At 42.4% G+C, this 19,817-nt stretch overlaps 2 protein-coding genes across 2 annotated transcripts in view; both read left to right on the top strand.

Annotated features, from left to right (window-relative positions):
* Nucleotides 1-582: 582 nt before the first annotated feature.
* Nucleotides 583-1,224, top strand: LOC308294312 (gap junction delta-3 protein-like; the record flags this gene model as incomplete). The annotated part of the gene is made up of 1 exon (XM_080737040.1): nucleotides 583-1,224. The coding sequence occupies one exon, from the start codon at nucleotides 583-585 to the stop codon at nucleotides 1,222-1,224; it is 642 nt and encodes a 213-aa protein (XP_080593166.1).
* Nucleotides 1,225-10,145: 8,921 nt separating this feature from the next.
* Nucleotides 10,146-19,817, top strand: part of LOC308294311 (LHFPL tetraspan subfamily member 3 protein-like) — a gene marked incomplete at both ends in the record, with an annotated part of 30,339 nt that continues 20,667 nt past the window's right edge. Inside the window, 2 exons of the mRNA XM_080737039.1 lie at nucleotides 10,146-10,334; nucleotides 10,850-11,087. Coding sequence (XP_080593165.1) covers nucleotides 10,146-10,334; nucleotides 10,850-11,087 — 427 coding nt within the window. The remainder of the gene's footprint in view (nucleotides 10,335-10,849; nucleotides 11,088-19,817) is intronic.

Below are 19,817 nucleotides of genomic sequence, written 5' to 3'. Positions count from 1 at the left end.
CATTTTGTGATTTGTATAACAAAATAATCTCAGACATAAAGCAATGTTTTTTAAGGTGTTATCTTGTTCAAACCTGGGACCTTCTGCTTCCCTGGCGGGCTCTCTACACGTTCAGCTGCCACATAGCCCACCTCTTGTTTTGCTTTTTTTTAAATGATCACAAGGCCTACTGTTTTATTTATTTATTTATTTTTAACCTTCAAACAATTTGTTACTCATTATTTTGTACATAGAAATAGATTGTTCAAGTTGAGAAAGAAAGAGAAACTATTTCAGACGGTTATTGCCCTCAGTATTTACTGGGTTGTGTTGCTTCAATCAAGTGACTCCCTGTCATCTTTTCTTCTTTCAGAACCTCCCTTCATTTCCTTCACATATAACAATTAAAGGCAAGCCGTTGACCTGCAGATCCATTCGTTTCGGTTGTAATATTCCTTGGACTACAAACACTGTGCCTCTGTGACTCATGTCGATTTGATTCGAACATGGATTAAGGTGCAGGAGTCCATGACTTGATGCTGACAAAACACACCACATAGATACAGGAGAGCAGCCCGGCAGGGATCCAGAGGTGATACCATCATGGACGAGTGGGACTTTCTCAGCGGCCTCTTCGATAACCTCCAGGCCCATTTGCCACTGCTGGGACACTTCTGGCTCTTCCTCATGCTGGTCTTCAGGATGCTCATCCTGGGCACCGTCGCCAGTGACCTGTTCGGAGGCGGAGAAGCGGAGTTTGCGTGCAACACCCTCCAGCCAGGCTGCGAGCAGGTGTGCTACGACCTGGCCTTCCCCATCTCCCAGTACCGCTTCTGGGTGTTCCACATTGTGCTCATCGCCACGCCCTCGATGATCTTCCTCATGTACGCCATGCACCACCGCAACAAGCAGAAGGTCGGCCCCGGCTTCATCCAGATGAGCGGCCAGGGTTACAGAGACCTGAGGAGGCTCTACCTGGTGAATGTGGCCTTGGCTGAAGTGGGGGTCCTGGTGGGACAGTGGTGGCTCTATGGCTTCAAGGTGGAGGCCCAGTTCCCCTGCAGCCGCTTCCCCTGCCCCTACACCGTGGACTGCTTCACCTCCCGCTCCACGGCGAAAACGGTCTTCCTCTGCTTCTATTCCGGCGTAGGGGTGGTGTCCGCCTTGTCCAGCTTCGCAGAGCTCGCCTATGCTTCCATGAAGTGGTTCTGTCCGAGCCAGAGGCGTTCGCCTTCGGTCCTGTAGTGTACCTTGCAGTGTGCGGCAAATGGGAGGTTCTGTGAGGAGCGGTCCCAGCAGGAATGCGTCCAGCATCGGCCATAACAGCTGCAAAAACCCTAGCAGCCGCATGCACATTGTGTGAAAGAGGCTTGTTTCAGACCTGCTACTTTCAAACATAACACCTGACGGGTTTGCGCTGACAAGCTCATTGGTGGCATGAAAACTTTGACTGTGGAATAGAAATAGTTTGTTTTATTTGAGAACATGTATTCATGTGTTTTTTTTATAATGAGCAATTAAGTAAGTGTTTGCCAAAATGGAGATATGGCATTTTGCACTAAGTTTGTTTTAAACGACATCTATTCCAATAGAGAAAAATGTACTGTAGGCCTTAATTACATGGAATGTTATTCTCCTCTGTTAGTTCTCTTCTAGAGTGGCTTCCTGTAACCATTGGTAATCACTTTCAAAAGAAAATGCCTAGTTTTGGTCAAGTTATAGTTATGCATTTTTCTTTAGCTTTTATTTTTATTTTGTTTTGACTTTTTGATTTAAATTTCAGTTTTTTATAATTCCTTTTTAAAGGGGTTTACTAGTAGTTAATTTTGTTTTTTTATTTTGTGAAAAGGCTGTTTTAATTAGTTTTAGAGTAAGTATTAGATTAGTCAAGTGATTACAAGAACTTTTATTCAGTAGCCTATTTTTGAAGAAAATATTGGATATTCACAAGACTAAAACTAAGGACATTCTCCGTATGATTTTAGTTGTTAAACACAATACAGTGTCAGTTATTGCTTTTTGAAAAGCCTTGTTTTTAATTTTTTATTGGTTTCTGTGAAGAGTTGGTAAAACATTGGAAAAGCATGAAATTACTGTCCCATGTATGAAGACAGTGTATAAATGGGCATTCTGATATTATATTATATTTAGCAACAATAGGCGATCTGCAAGCTCACAACGTGCTGGACATATTGTGAGCTTGTAGGTCAGCTATGAATCGCCCTTAAATATAATAATATCTAATTATATATATAGATTTTACTTTATCAGACCGTAGCTGTTGCTTCATGTTGCCTCATGTTGACTCAAAATCGTTCCAAATATCACAATTGAAGCCAGCAAACTTCCCACCCAAGACTTTACACACAGAATAAAGATGAGAACTGGAAAAATAAATGTAGAAATCACAGAAATCATAAGGAAACTAGAAGCAGTGCTCTTCCGAGCACAGGTCTCCACCAGGCCAGGCGTCCTGGTGGTGCTACGGTATAATAGGCCAATGTAAAAAGGATGGCATATGTTCTTCACCTTAGACCTTTCATGGCAATCGGACACTGCATGCATGATTTGAGACATTGTGTTCCAAAAATGTGTTTTGCTAAAGTCTACCTGCTGGTGGCGCTATAACAGGCCAATGTGAAAAGGGTAGCATTTGTTCCTTGACATAGTGGGAATATGTGTGGCAAATTTCACTGTAATCGCAAGCTGTGTTGATGATTTGAGGCATTTTGTTCAAAAACGGAGCAATCCTGTAAACTTTGGAAGCCAATATTAGCCAATCAGGATGGAATATGAAATATCAGACGGATCAGACTTGATCACAGATAGTCTAGATATTACATTTTAAACCATCTTTAACCCTTAAATTAATTATTTCAATGGACTAAAATCTTGGCCCTGGCATTTGGCTTTGTGCCGTCAAAAAATTTACAACACCAAAGGCCAAGTGGCCTTGCCCCTAAAATGACAACATTCCAGGCCTGGTGTGTACAGTATGTAAAAAAAAAAAAAGGAAAAAAAAAAGACATGTGCTGTACCAGTGTCCTTGGCATTGGCGTGTGTTGGGAAGAGTGAGTGTGTGTGTGTGTGTGTGTGTGTGTGTGTGTGTGTGTGTGTGTGTGTGTGTGTGTGAGATGCAAAGATGAAAATGTAGATTTTTTTTTACCCATTATTATATTCAAATCACATTACAAAATGTTTCTTTTGCACTCTCATAATGCTCTTAATGTCTTAATGCTTAATTCTACCTATGAGGGCATATTCTGCCATTGCATTTCAATGTGAACAGAGCATATTTTTGCAGAAATCCGTGAATCGCAAGAAACCACTCCCATTGAAAGCATTGGCAAAATCTCATGTCAGTGTGACTGTACCCTCAAAGATTTATGTAAAGCACTTGAATTGCCTTGTTGAAATGCACTATACAAAATAAACTTGCTTTGCCCACAAATTACACTCAGGAGTCGTCAGGACAGTCGTCACATTGTACCTGTTTTAATTGATTCATAAATCCTGCAATGGCATTGTGTTATTTTATTCACTTTTGTATTCTGTATTCTCTTTTCTTATTTTTTGAGCGGTGGTAACACCATCTCCTATACGTGGCCGTGTGTGTGGGTATGTATGCGTCCGTCCGGCCGTCCGGCCGTGTATGTAGCCTGGCAGTACCTTTTCTGACCACACATGTTAAGGGAGGGGCGCTGTTGTTCACACACACACACACACACACACACACACACACACACACACACACACACACACACACACGCACACGGGGGGGGGGGGGTTGGTGGGTAAACCACCGCTCAGTTCACACAGGTGTGATTTTTTTCTTAATGCATATTGTTGTTGTGTTTTGTTGTTGTTGTAATCTCAGCACCGCTGAAAAAGTATGTTCTCAGAGAATTAAATAAAGGTTGAAATGAAAATTAAAATACTGTAGATGGTATTTTGTGCATCTGCAATGAAGAATTTGAGAATGAGTAGCCTGTTAGATCTGTGGGATATAAAAAACAACAACTCTTAATTTAATTTAATGTTGAGCTACTGGTCAATACAATGGATGATTCACAATAAGTGTGGTCCTGAACATTACACAAGGCAAATTAATTTAAGTACAATGAATGACCCATTTTGACAAAACAATTCACATGCTGTAAATTAAAACAAAACACGGTAAACACCCCTTACTAAATGATTAAAATGTAAATGTACAGTCTATCAAACAAGAACCTTTTCAAACAGCCATGAAAAAAAAAAAAAAGAAAAAAAAAAAAAAGAAAAAAAAAAAAGAAAACAGTTTAGTTTCCAAATTCAGTCTGTTTGATTGCTGTGTCCAGACTGTTCCACTGGGTGGCACCACTAGATCTAATGAAACAAACAAACAAACCCACTATGTGCTTCTCTGATGAACGTGGTCAGTCTGGCCAGAGACAGGAAGCCAGTTGATCTCCCTAAACTGGTTCCTGCCTAGTGTCTACATGACTTCTAGGACCCAAATCTAGTCGCTTAGCTCATGACTATTATTAGTTTGTTCTTAGGTGACTGCAACCTTCCCAAGAAGTGCTCGCATAAACCTTGCAGTTCTAGCTAAAACATTGTCAGACCTACTGATGATTTGACAGTAACCAATTCCTTATTCATCCTAACCTTAATTAAAACCAGTGGACTCATGCAAGTACAAGTTTGCAAATTCTAAAGCATTTTTCACTGTGTGAAAGTACACATCTGTTTGGGTTGTTTACCTCTATTTGATACTGCAAGAACGTGGAGTTGACTAACATTTATATTGGCGATGCTACAGTAAAAGTGATGCTTTTACTGAGCATGATATTTATTCATTTGTTTCATTTCTTGAGCAGGCTTGGTCAATGAGAAGGAGGGCCATTTACATGTAAAATAGTATTGTCTTGTTTCTTATTTTGTTCATGTGTATACTGTATGCATATTTAGTTATTTGATATGTTATAAGATGTGATATGAATTTCAGTGTAATGTAATATTTTGTGTAATGTGTCGTATAATCCCTTGTGGGATGGGCCAAATTGATGGCATGACACGTAAATAAATATGTCATTCATTCATTAATCACTCTTGATTTTGATCACACTCTTGATAAGTAAATACATATCTCAAACTATGTAGAATATTCTAAATGAGGCCAAACAAGACAACTTTTTGAACCAGGAAGGACCCACACACTTACTTTCACACTTTATATTATTGTTATTTTTGTATTCCTTTTTTAAATCTGGGACAGTAATGAACGTCTTCTAAACATTTACAGTAATTATAGCAGAATTAGCAGTTATTTTGATTACTACCTTATTAAATCAAAGCGATATCAGTATAATAAAACATATATTCGGATGCATGCTAATAAAAATGTGATAAGGGAGACAGTAGACAATGTAGAGCTGGTAATAACATGCTATATGCTTCTACATTATATCAGCCCCACCCCCACGTTTCCCTTTCCCTGTACAAACAGTAAAGTATTTTTATAACTGCAATGATTTTTGAATGTTCTTCTTTGTTCTTTTTTTGCTTGCTATGTCCATGAATTGAATACCAAAGACTTCCGACGTAAAAAAAAAATATATATATTTGGGATGCTCCTTTTAGGCAGGGTGTTTAACTGCATGTACTTGTACTGTACTACATTTTTTATTGTATTGACGATACTTGTACTGTTCTCCATTTACTAAAATACTCAATCAATCAATATAGCATATTCACCTGATCCAGATATTTAAGGTAGGCCTAATCACAATTCATTTACATAATCGTTAGAATATTTGCCCAATGCCCATACATTTTTATAAAACAACTGGACGAAATTTAAATAAAACATCATATTTCATCATTATCAACTCTCTCAATCCTGTTTCCACGATTTAATGTATAATATGAGATTTGCAATTTTGACTCTGGCTGCGAGTTGAATTCTGCCACAACCCTTCTGATATCACTTTCAATATCTTCACTAAAATATTCAGTTTGTTGCCCTGCCATTTCAATTCTATCAGCGTGACGTATGCGCTTGATCATTGTCTCAGCTTGCACGACATTATCACACGCAAAGACTTTTATGATTTCATCTTGTTTTGGTCTGAGTTCTGGATTTATTTTCCTCTTGTGTTCTTTAAGCCTTTTCGGATTGACCCGCTTGGTATAGCCCATTTTGTAATATCCACCCTTGCAATGGAAATAATAGATCCATCCATTTTTGACAAGCTTTAAATCTTCTTCATCAGATGATTCCTCATCATCAGATGAGTCCTCCTCCTCATCACTACTGCTCATGTCTGAACTCATGGTTGTATCTGATGTTTGTGAGGATGATTGAGAGAATCCACTGTCTGACTGACTGTGAGATGTGGACCTTTCACCTGAACCTGCCTGACTGGAAGTGTTGCCGCCGTTAGGTTTAGACCTTTTAGCTGAATTTGTGGTGTACTGACATGATTCGAATTCTGTGTCACTGAACGGTCTGGACCTTTTACGCAAGTGACAGAGAGTAACAGCGCCACTGGTAGTGTCTACGTGTGAACTCATGGTTGCAACTGATGATTGTGAAGATGATTGACGGGGTCCACTGTCTGACCTTGTGGACCTTTCACTTGACCATGAACCTGCCTGACTGGAAGTGTAATATGTGGTGGGAAAATTGTCATTCCTTGTCGTCTGTTCATGAAGTGTGAGATATTTGTCAGTGGCAGTTTTCACCACTTCGTTTACGAAAACCTTCTTCCCAACTTGTTTTGCTACCGCTTTTGAGGCACTTTTCAGCACTTGTTTCGTTGCCTCTTTTCCCACTGACTGAGAGGCTTTCCCCCATAATGCACCTCCACTGGAAGTGTCCGAGCATGTGCTTCACACACACAGCAGATCATGCCATTTCCCAGAAACAGGCCTACAAGTGAAAGTGAAACTGTCTGGTAGCTATGAGAACACAACTCTGCTCTCTTATCAGAGGAAGACAAAGTACACAACCCCACTTTGATTTATATTATACATAGGGTTACTCTTTCTGACAGTACAATATAGGCCTATACTGCACCTTCTGACAGTACAATATAGGTCAAAACAAGGCCTTATTTATGGCATTTCTTATTTCTTATTTAAGTGGGACTGAGTTACCAGGGCCTCAATTATTTTATACTTTAGCTATTGAAAAATAGCAGTTATACAAGCTCGCACGGCACCGAGTGCCGCGCTGTGAGCTTGTAGATCTGCTATTTTTGAAAAGTCATGAAAATGTGTGCAAATCTTTGAATATTATGTACTTTTTAAGTGAACATTTGTAACTCAAATTTTGCTTCTGGGGGGGGGGGGGGGGGGGGGTCCCTGGAACGAAATGTTTTGAGATGGGGGTCCGTGGCCAAATACATGTCATTTGGGGGGGTCCTTCACATGAAAATATTTGAGCGCCATCACTGAGCATCACCAGCACTGTGAGCTTGTATCAGCTATTTTTCAATAGTCAAAGCACAAAATATGAGTGAAACCTTGTACCCAGGGACCAGGATTTGGTGTGATATGATACCTCTGGCTAGAATGCCCCTCAGCTGGGGGTCACTGTAGAGGAGAACATCATTGCAAAGTGCATATGACTAGTAAAAGTTTTCACGTAAATGTAGTGGAGTAAAAGTACAATATTTGGATCTGAGATATAGGCTAGTAGAAGTAAAATTGTTGGAAATTTTAAATACTCAAAGTACAAATACCTAAAATCCAGTCCTCCTGTTGTAGGCCTATGTTCAGTATGTTGTCATTCATTTGGTCATATTTTCAAACGGAATCATTACACATACAGGCCGCTAGAGGTTGCTGTTGACCAACTGATGAAGAAGACCTTTGAACTAGGACGTGTTGTGTGAACATGCAGATCTGCTATTTGCACTGTATGATTTAATTCTGTCATTGTGTCTGAGAGACGGCTTACAATCAAATCCGTTCGCGTCGTTTGTACACATTGCGTCGTGCGTGATCTGCGTAGACGTGCGTGGACGCGCGTCTGTGTTGTTGACGCAGAGGAGCCCACGGCCACGCACGTACGTCCTTGTGACACGGCCGTTGGTCGATGACGGCGGCCGCACTTGTTCTCAACTTGAGGTCCGCGGGACACCAAAGGGTCCGAATATTCGGACACTTGGTTGCGGGACTGCAACTCAGAAGAGAGTGTACACAGGCTACAGGCTGCGAATGGAACCAAATAATGGACCCTCGCCCCACACCCTTTGACCACTGCACTGACCATTCACCATTGTAGCCTACTGTAGCTAGCTATTGTTTAGGCAATGGATTGGTCCCAGACAGAGAAGGTGTAAAGTAGGCCTACATTTACTCAAGACTTTAGTAGGCCTACTAGGCCTATTGTAGCCTACTTAAGTACATTTTTTTGGTACTTTTACTTTACTGGAGCGCTTCTAATTTCCAATAGGCCTATTTCTACTCCATTTGCCTCGAGATTTGTAGGCTACACTGTAATTACTCCACAACAATTATAATAAAAACGTAGCCTACTAATTAGGTTTTTCTAATTAGATTTTGATTATTTAGAAAACATAGCCTACAATTATACATTAACCACTTCAACCCTATATAGGTCTACATGTTGGCCATTTGAAAATAGATCTAGTCTCTAGATCTACAAGCTCACAATTCCCAATGCGATGCAGTGTGAGCTTGTAGATCTGCTATTTTCAAAATACTTTTATAGGCCTACATTTGAAAACTTGAAATGGGACATTCATATGAGTAGGCCTACTTTTGCTTTTGGTAGGCTACCTACTTTAAGTAGAGCTACATTTTGATGCCAATACTTTTGGGCTATAATTTTACTCAAGTAGGCTACATTTTGAATTCTGGACTTAACAGAATAGGCCTTATTGATATTTTTAATTAAAGTACAAAGAAAGAAAGACGAAAAGACCATTGCTTATTATAATGTGCGTGTAGGTCTATATATTATCGCCCCTCCCATCCCGTGCCATCTTCATCGACCATTCCCATCATCATCATCATCCTCTCCTCAGCAGCAGAGCAGACAGACAGACGCAGATCAGGTTCGCGTCGCATCGATTCGTCCGTCTGCCTGAACGAACGAGTGAATGAATGAATGGACGGATGGATTGGATCGGATCGTGTTTGTATTGTTTGCAGGCTACATTTAAACATCGTGCGGGGTTTTCTCATTGTGATGTAATGTGATTTGAGGCGTGCGTGTGCGTGCGTGCGTGCTTCAGGCAGGCAGGCAGCATCTCACACACACATCCGCATGATCGCATCCTTCCCGGTAATGTATGGACGGTGTGCATTATTATTATTACGCAATATAGCTTTGCGCCCCGGAACGGCGTTTAGATCGAGAGAGACGTCATTGTTTCCATTTAAAACCTTCTTTTGTTTAGGCGATTAATACCGGTTCATTGTTGTTTTTTTTCTTTTCTTCCCCAGCTGCGTTGATAATGCACTATGCGTAAAATGATGTCAGCTCCAAGCCAATGACGGAGTCAACATAGCCTTTTTAATAAATCTTTGTTTCTCTCTCTCCGAGGTTTTTCCAAGGACGTGTCGCGTTTTACACGGAACGTGCGCGCGTCAGCCGGCGATGTTTGACGGCTAGACAGACAGACAGACAGACAGACAGACAGACAGACAGACAGGCAGGCAGACAGGCAGACAGGCAGACGGACTGGACGCTGGTCAAATCGATCTTTGCATCTGGAAGAAATAAATAAAACGAAGAAGAGAGAGAAAACATCCGAGTGACTGTAGGTTAGGCTATATTTCACCCTAAAGCATCCATAGGTTGGATAATTCTCGTTCTGGCCTGTGCTTGGACACCGTCAACACTGAACAGATGTGGAGGGAAACATCTGGCGAATGAAGAAGACCACCACAGCGCGTCGAGTCTTTTTTTGAGCGATGCTAACCGCTCCTACGTCTGGCTTCGTGTACATGTCCCCTATGTCCGTAGTACGAGACTAACGTCACTCATATTTTTGGAGCTCCTAACCGTTTCCCTAAATGACCACTCTTCTACGGCTGCATGCCGTGTTTACGCGTTTAAATTAAACACTTAAAGGTTGTTTTTTTGGGGGGGTCGAAATATTCTCCTCCCCGGGTTTTTGGATTATTATAATTTTTTTGTCGTACCAATGCTCCCCGGATCTGCTGCCTCCATGCTGCCCTCCGCTGAAGCCGCCAAGCTCTACCAGACCAACTACGTGAGGAACTCGCGCGTGATCGGCCTGCTCTGGGCCATCTTCACCGTGCTGTTTGGGCTGGTGAACATCACCATCTTCTCCCAGCCCTACTGGATCGGAGATGGCGTGGACACTCCTCTGGTGGGTGGGCTAACTGGTGGTGGTTTCAAACTCACCCCCTCCAAAGAAATATTTGTGATATTTGAACTGGGGACCTCCCCACAATATGTGAACTGTACTTTTACTCCACTACAATATTTTGAAACTTTTAGTTACTAGTTACTATACTTTGTAGATTTTGATTATTATTGAAAAACATACATTATCCACTTCAGCCCTATACATTTCGGCCATTTGAAAATAGCCGATCTACAAGCTAACAATGTGTCGCGATGCGACGCATTGTGAGCTTGTAGACCTGCTATTTTCATTTCAAAACTTGTGAAATGGGACATTCTGCATAACGAGTACTGTATATCCTGCTTTCTACTTTTGGTACTTCAAGTACATTTTGACACCAACTCTTTTGTACTTTCACTCAAAGTAAATTCAGAACTCTGGATTTTTTACCTGTAACAGAGAGTATTTCCACATTGCAGTATTGATACTTTTACTCAAGTAGAAAACGAGAGCACTTTTCTTCCTCGCCGCTGCAGGTGGGCTACTTCGGCCTGTTCCACTTCTGCACGGGAGACGGCGTGTCCAAGGAGCTGGCCTGCCAGGGCAGCTTCACCGAGTTCTCGGATATCCCGTCGGGGGCCTTCAAGGCGGCCTCCTTCCTCGTGGGCATGTCCATGATGCTGGTGGTCACCTGCATCGCCTGCTTCAGCCTCTTCTTCTTCCTGAGCACATCCACCGTCTACAAGATCTGCGGCTGGATGCAGGCGGCCTCGGGTAAGACGCAGTGTTCATTATTATTAGGGCAGACTTAAGGGCGGATTCACACTGCGGTCCGATTGATTTAAACTGCTCCCGAAAACGGTTGCCTGGTCCCCGCCGACCAGCATTCACATTGGCCAAGATTCTTCCGTGTCTGGAGTAAGCTACACTTCATTCAACTGTAATGGTATTTGTGTGCCTCCCGGGTGTCATGTCACAGAAGAAGAGTATCTTCATAGGCTTTGTCTTTTTTACCTGTTTCATGTTGCAGAAGAGCGGCTTTAAAGGAGCGTAGGGATTTACACTCCTTTAAGGCCGTCGTAGGGCGAGGCATTGTGAGCTTGTAGATCGGTTATGGTTTGAGGTTTGAGGTTTGGTGTAAAGGGGGAAAAGAGCAGACTAAGCGAATTAAGTATTGACGGTTCAAGTGGTTAAATATCTGAAAACACAAATTGACATGAATCGAAAATACACTGATGCAGGGGTCCCTGCTTCATCTCTTTCTCAACTAAGGTGTCCTTGGCCTGAAAACGTTGAAGACACCTGTTCTAGTAGATATAATGTAAACGGAACTTTACAGGTTCTATCTACAATGTTTCAGGTGAAACAGATCCATAAGATAAACTGATGGTAAACCTGTTAACCTGCACCTCACATAAGTGGCGTTTCCATAAAGCCACTTTTTGCGCATTAATGGCTTATTCGCAAAATGTTTTTATGGAAACACTTCAAAATGCGAATAAACTTTCATTATCCGCAAAAAAAGTTATCCGCTTGGAGGAAGAGGATTTTGAGCCTTTATCGAATAAACTAAATGCGCATAAGTGAATGGAAACAGGTCAGACAATAAATGCGAATAGATTATGACGTTCTAGGTCCATTTCCCCTGCCGCTTCACGTCCATGGTATAGCGTTATCCCACAAAACTAACCGGTTGTTTGTTACAAGCGGAGTGACACGGACCATGTGTAAATTCCTCCCTTTTTCACCTCAAGCCATCGGTGGCGAACCCTTCCTCATCCCACGGTGTTGCGTGCCTGAAGTGCCCAATCTACAAGCTCACAGCACCTCGCATCCACGTCTCCGCGCCGCGTTGTGAGCTTGCAGATCGGCCACCTGACCTTCCAGAGGACGCTGAAACTTGCAGGATGATGAGCACTGTGCAGCGACGCGACCGCGGTTTTCCCGGTGAACCGGTAGCTTTATGTATTGAGAGGAACTCTTGCCAATTTCGTAAGAGACTCGTCGCCAATTGTAATATAGACTATTTAAAAGTTATTTGGGGCCATGATGATGACTGATAACCCCTTCTTCCCACTACTAGACAGCGACCGAGTCACAGCAGTCAGACGTGCAGTGCTCAGGTTCGGTCTGAAAAAAATCAGCCCGATCAACTCTTGCGACCGTCGCTAATTCGAATGACACCCGCAAATGGAAACATGCTAAATTCGCTTTGTCTTAATGCGTATTTCTGATAATTCGCTTCCCTAATTCGAATACGTTTATGGAAACGCCACTATAGTGTGAACTTAGAGCACATTTTGATTTAGTTTTAGTCATAGTCTTTTGAATAAAATTAATCTTTTTTTCACAGATTTGTTTTGACGTTTTTGTTTCTGTCGGCTAAATCTACAGTTGATATTGTCGAATGCTAATGCATTTTGGCAGGCGTTGATGGCGTCATAATGGCTGATTTTACACTTGGTTGCATGCTGAAAATAGCAGATCTACAAGCTCACAATGCATCACAGTAGATCTGCTATTTTCCGAGCACAACCAAACATAAAATGGCTTGTCTTTTAGTTCTACTGGATCTCTTCTCCATTAGTCCCTCCACAACATTTTAGTCTAGTTTTGATTTGTTGACGGAAATATATTTAGTCTTAGTTTTAGTCATCATAGCTTAGTTTGTATTTAGTTTTTATTTGGTTTTCGTCTGTGAAAAAAGGTAGTTGACCAACATTTTTCTTCATCGTTTTTAAATTAACACTATGTAAGAAGAACGAACACCTGAGTACTTTATGTGGGGTCGCAGGCACACTTAGACATCAAAAGGGTCTTGAGGCCCTGCCCTTTTACCCGTCTGTAAAAAGTTCCCTCTCCAGACCATGAATGCAGTTTTTACTGTGGTGAAAGAAACGCAAATGCCCTCTTTCCATGCCTTACCTGAAAGCAGCATTCAAGAGAATTGCCTCTTCCAAACTCTAATTGAAATGTAGCATTTTATGTTGAAAGAATTGCCCTCTCCGTATAGAAATCCATGCCGCAACGCCACGTCCGCTGAGGCATTCCTGAGCACACATGTTGGTTACCTGGTATTTTACACCGGCTGAGAGGCGTAGGGAGACTCTCCAACCCTCTCAGCCGGTCTAAAATACAGGTAACCACAAGCCTCACGTGGCTTATTGCTTTTCTAAAATGGTTACAATATGGCAACATGAAAAATCATAGACATGTACCAATTAAAACTGTTCTATTTCACTAATAATTCACTATAAGGTCTGCTCTGCAAGAAAGTTGTCCCCAGCTACAAGAAAGTAGTTCCCAGCCTTTTGCCAACAATACAGGTGCAGCTGTGGAACACTGTGGAAAGAAATAACACACCTGGGTTTGATATGAACTAGGGATGTTAATCGACGCATTATTTGCGAATCGACGCGTCACGGCCGAAAATCGACGCGTCGATCGACTTTTTTCACTTTTTTTTCTCCCCCGCTAAGCTGCAGCTGAGAGGAGACCACAACGGCGCATTACTTTAAGCAACACAACTTGCAGCAGCACCCACCAGAACTTGCATCAAAGCCCTAATAATAATTATAATAAACACTTGCTCTTCCTTGCGTTAGCATGGAGTCTGTTCTCTATTAGTTCTCTATAGACTAGAAGCGGAGTGACAAAGTCCATGGAACCGTTCCGTTGTGGGAGCACTCCAGAATAGTGTATCAAATGTGGAGCTTTGTTTGGTCTGCCTCGCTGGCTCGCTCTCCCTCCCCGACCGTGTCGCATTAACGGCGAGTAGTGTATTTATTTTGTGTTGTGTTTTATTGTCAATCTTGACAAAATCACTGCACACGAGGCGACGTTGCCATTAAATAAGCGAGCTTTCGTGTCAAGCATGCATGCAAAGGCAGGAGGTAAACAACACATCCAGTCAGCGCGCACTGCTATGACGCGGCACACGAACAGACCGCATGCATGCGAATCTGCGATCCATGCATGCAACACAGACATTCACTCGTCCCCGACACAGACACACACACACACACACACACACACACACACACACACACACACACACAGAAACACCGGTCCTCTCACATTTGGAAAACATTGACGCTTATAACGAACAAGCGATTAAAACATTTTTTGGGGGAAAAACTTTAGAAAAAAATAATAATAACTTTTTTCGATTTTTCAACTCGTACTTTTTGAGTCGCGGTGAGCATGAGTCGATTTTCGAGTCGATTTTCGATTTTTTTTCACATCCCTAATATGAACTGATTCAAGGTGTGGGTCTCATATACCACAGCAATTAAGGGAAACCAGCCAATCAGAATCAAGGAATGGTACTAGCAGTTTTAGAAAGGTCAGTAGCTCTGAGAGTGTACAAATCCGACCAAATGGACCCTTACAGGTCTGTAACTCAGAGTGTACACATGGGACCAAATGGACCCTTACAGGTCTGTAACTCTGAGAGTGTACGATAATGGGACCAAATGGGCATGTGTCCTAATGTACAGTTATTACATTTTCTATTATTGTGGGTAAAGCTTTCAGTCATTAGTCATAAGTAAAGTTAATAAGTAAAGTTAATAAGTAAAGTAACCAGCATGTAGGCTTTTGACTGATCGTCACTGCACAATAACAGATACGGTTGGCTCTGCGTCAAGCTTCTTCCAGGTTTGCATTAAGGTCAATGTGACATTTTCTCTATATGGGTTTAGTTGGATTCGTAAACCCACAACACAGTTTCAGACACACACAGTATGTGTGTGTGTGTGTGTGTGTGTGTGTGTGTGTGTGTGTGTGTGTGTGTGTCTGTGTGTGTGTTATCTCGGGTCGAACACAGCGTCTACTGAGAGCACAGCTGCATGGGTCTGCAGCAAGAGGCAATCAGAGAGAGAGAGAGAGAGAGAGAGAGAGAGAGAGAGAGAGAGAGAGAGAGAGAGAGAGAGAGAGATTTCTATTTTTTGACCCCCGATCCAAGGACACAGACATGTTCAGTATTCACTACAGCATTCCTGCAACCTCTGTCTCTCTCTCTCTGTCTCTCTCAATTCAATTCATTTAAAAGGGGCTTTATTGGCATGAGAAAACATACGTTTACCACAATCAGAACAAAACAATGTACTGGATATGCACAATTAAATGGGAAAACAGACATGTGTAAACACAGCTGTGTTACATTGCAATGAAAGAGAAAACAATCTTACAGGATCATTGTGCATCTGCAGCAGTATTGCAATGTTTTGCATTCACTTTGAATAAAACCTTTGGGACAAAAAGCAGCATATTTTCTCCAAATGCATTTAAAGGTAGTTGCTCCATTTGTATGTACAGTGATGTGGACCCAGAAGCGGAAAAACTCAAAACCGGGCCGGTAGGCAAGCCACAATGATCGGGCCCCCAGTTGCACACATTCACAGCATTTTGTAAGAGTTCAGCACCACCATCGTGGAAAGCGACCATGACAACTTGTTAACCACTTCAAAACAGCACCAGTGAGCAACACTCACAGTATTCAAATTTCAATAGTTAGATTGGTGAATTGCTTAAATTGGCACAGCGGCCCATGAGCCCAAGTAGCCTACAATAAGTATGCAACTTCGTATAGCTTATAGGCCTACTCACCACTATTTGAAGGGGACTCGACGAGCCTTGCACTCTGCAAAATCATCTACTATGGCACTATCTTTTGTATGTCCAGTTTCTTTGCCCGTTCACTTTCTATTGACAGCATGGCCAGACCAGTTAGTCTATCTTGTCCCATTGTGCTTCTCAAGTAGTTTTTAATCAGTTTAAATTTTGAGAATAACTGCTCAGCGGTTTACGTACAGTAGATGCATTTCCGCTCATGATTATGCCATTAGTAAAGAATGCTGAAGGCTACCTGGAAGTGATTGATGATGACGTAGCGGGCGCCAATGGGCTTTTTTGGCAGCTGTTGATGACGATTTTACCCAAAATACATTTGGAGATAAGGTAAAGGAAGCGATTGTGATTCATTTGTATATTTGCATGTTAAGTTTACCCGCTTAGAGGCCGAGCACGCAAAGTGCGTCTAAATCCTAATAAAATAAAGGTCCATGTGATCTGATGACCGGGCCCCATGGAGTCCCGGGCCCGTAAGCCTACCTAGCCTACCCTGATGCTCCGTGCCTGTGTGGACCGCGGTGTGGGCCGAGCTTGGACAGAGCGGGAATACGTGTGATGATTTGTAGTCACAGCAGCTCACACGTCTTGCTGCATGTGTTTGCACATTGTTGTGCTTCACCCAGATGAGATTTTTTCTTCATCTTTTTTGGAGCGGTGAAGCAGCTCCCTACAAATTAGTTTGTGTGTCTCCCTGTCTCCCTATCCCCCTGTCCCGCAAATAGCTGCAATGCAGGCCTGGTTTACCAAGTGGCACTGTTGAGCAGCCGAGACACACACACACACTATGCGTGCTATGTTTCTTTAGTACAACGGTGCGTGGCCGGAGTTATGTCTCATTAGTGCAACGGTTCGTGGCTGGAGTAATGTTTCATTAGTACAACGTGTGTGGCCGGAGTTATGTACAACGGTGCGTGGCTGGAGTAATGTTTCATTAGTACAACGGTGTGTGGCTGGAGTTATGTTTCATTAGTACAACGGTGCATGGCTAGAGTTATGTTTCATTAGTACAGCGGTGCGTGGCCGGAGTTATGTTTAAAGGAGTAGTTCACCCCCAAAATGACTTTTTTTCTATTGATTACTCATGCCATGGAGAGTAGAGTTCAATAATATGTTTTGTTTTTTGTCACATTTCTAAGACAAAAATTTGATTTGAGTAAATTTACCCCCATTGATTCCGGATCATCCAGAACGAATGGGGGTAAATTTATTGTTATCACATTTTTGTCTTAGGAATGCGACAAAAAACTAAAAATATTATTGAACTCTAGTCTCCATGGCATGAGTAATCAATAGGGAAAAAGTCATTTTGGGGGTGAACTACTCCTTTAATTTGTACTACGGTGTGTGGCCAGAGTGTATTTTCCAAACTATCCGTGGCAGTGGAAGCATGTGTCTCTGATGTCTTGGTATACAGTGGGTATGTGGTTAGGTCCTAACTAGCTCTGGTCCAGAGTGTCAGCTGTCACTGACGCTCTGACGAGAGACAGCCACTGACACAACCCGGAAATAAGTGGCGGTCAAGTTGGATGCGTTTTATTTCATGATAAAAATAATGTATTTTACAGCGTGGGTGGGGTGCTGAGAGGTTTCCCACCGCAGAGAATAGACTTTCAACAACGCAAAACTACCTTTGGTTAGGTGAGTAGCGAAGTAGTTTAGTTTATTTTGACTGAAGTAGGGGCTGAGAAATCCTGGTCTAGTCTATAGTCAGCCGCCTGTCAGAGCATCAGTGCAGCTGACACTCTGGACCAGAGCTAGGTCCTAACCACATAACCACATAGCCACTGTATACCAACCATTAGGAAGTGTAGTTGAGGCAGTTTCTACCTCATTCCAGGCACGTGCACACACGTAGACATCAAAGGGGGCTTGAGCCCCTGCCCTTATATCTGTCTGTAAAAAGTGCCTTCTCCAGACCATGAATGCTGTTTTTACTATTGTGAAACAAATGCAACCGCCCTCTTTCCATGCCATACCTGAAGGCAGCATTTAATAGAATTACCTCGTCCAAACTATCAGGAACTTGAATGCAGCATCTTATGTTGAAGAAAATGCCCTTTCTGTGTAGAAATCCATGCTGTTATGCGACATCTCCGGTATTCACATGATTATACATAGTTTAATGTAACCTGACTGCGCCAGATGGTGGCAGTAGTGCGTACCGCCCTACTTTACCATCTGAGATCTCTCGGGGAGAGTTGATAACACTCGTAAAGTCCCGGGCAGGACGAATCAGCGGCAGCTACGGGCGGGCTCTGAGCGGCTCTGAGCCAATAGAGTCTGATTGCAGACCACGTGGAAACCCAGGAGGCGGATTCTGGGTGTAACGTCATGCAGACAGGCCAATATGAGTGGTTGGAGTTGGCACTCCCAGACTGTGATAGAGAGACGGCCACATCCAATCACCTGCTAAAGAATTTGAAAAAATGGCCCGCCCCTTACATCGGGCCCGAGCGATCCTAGATGATGGTAAGCAGAGCGGTATGCCAGCCAGGCAATGAGGCATACGCACTGCTGCCATCATCTGGCGCAGTCAGGTTAAGTTTAATGTGGTTTCAAGTACCGAAAATAGCCGACCTCCAAGCTCACAACGCGTCGACGTGTGACGCGTTGTGAGCTTGGGGGTCTGATATTTTCAATATTTCCACCAAAAGGCCCTTTTAGACATTTTAGCCCCTGCGCCTCTAACATTCTCTGCACGTCCCTGCCTCATTCTTCTGAGTACAGTGGGTGCACTCTCTCTGTCTGTCTGTGTCACGCTTTCTCTCTCTCTGTCTGTCTCTCTGTCTGTCTGTCTCTCTGTCTGTCTCTCTACTGCATACAGTATTTAATGCAGAAAAGAAAACAATTAGAGCACTGCTCTGTGTTTACATAATCAGCCTTCAGCCTAGATGTATGCTGGTGTGTGTGTGTGTGTGTGTGTGTGTGTGTGTGTGTGTGTGTGTGTGTGTGTGTGTGTGTTATGATGTGTTAAGCACACTGTTAAGCTGTAGGGTGCGGGGGGGGGGGGGGGGGGGGGGGTGTCAGGAGGTAGAGGCGCCATCAATCAGAAGGTTCTCAGTTTGATCACCGGCCTCGCTCTGGGCAAGTGCCCTATTTTGTCTTAATTAACGTCAGGTCTTGTATTACTTAAATTAAAGGTTAAATTTATCGTCTATACAGGCTTTTATGAACACCCTGAACAGTTTTTAATTTGCTTGATTCAATATTTACTAGATATTTGATGTAAATGTTATCGGGCCCTCCAGGCCCAGGGCCTCTCCCCATACACACCCATTGTAAATTCAAACTCCATTTTAACCATGATAGATTCATTAAAAACACCCATTATTTTTTCTGGTGGCTCATACTACCCTCCTAATACGTGAGCAATCTGTGTTTTTTCCATAACCTTTTTCATTTACTTGTAATAATTCTTTGTGAAAATGGAAAAAAAACAAATACAATAAAAAAACTATTAAAAATAAATGAAAAAGGTTTTCGAAAAAACACGGCCTGCTCATGTATTAGGAGGGTAGTATGAGCCAGTCATCAGAAAAATAATGGGTGTTTTTAATTAATCTCTCATGGTTAAAATGGAGTTTGAAGTTACAATGGGTGTGTATGGGTAGAAGCCCTGGAGGAGGTGGGCCTGATAACATTTACATCAAATATCTAAATATTGAATCAAGCAAATTAAAAACTGTCCAGGGTGTTCATAAAAGCCTGATTAGATGATAAAATGACCAAAAGTTTTTTTGAAAGTTAAATATCCCTTTAAGATGTGGACGCTTGACCAATGCCCATTTTGCTATGAAGATGGGTGCAATGATTGGGTCAATGTGCCAAGGCGTTTCACGGTAAAACGGCCCTGAACTAGTTATGGGTGTG

The sequence above is a fragment of the Nannobrachium achirus genome, assembly GCF_963921795.1.
Source record: "Nannobrachium achirus genome assembly, chromosome: 11".
Classification (NCBI taxonomy): domain Eukaryota; kingdom Metazoa; phylum Chordata; class Actinopteri; order Myctophiformes; family Myctophidae; genus Nannobrachium; species Nannobrachium achirus.
The sequence above is the reverse complement of the archived record's forward strand: the minus strand, read 5'-3'. Positions and strand labels throughout refer to the sequence as shown.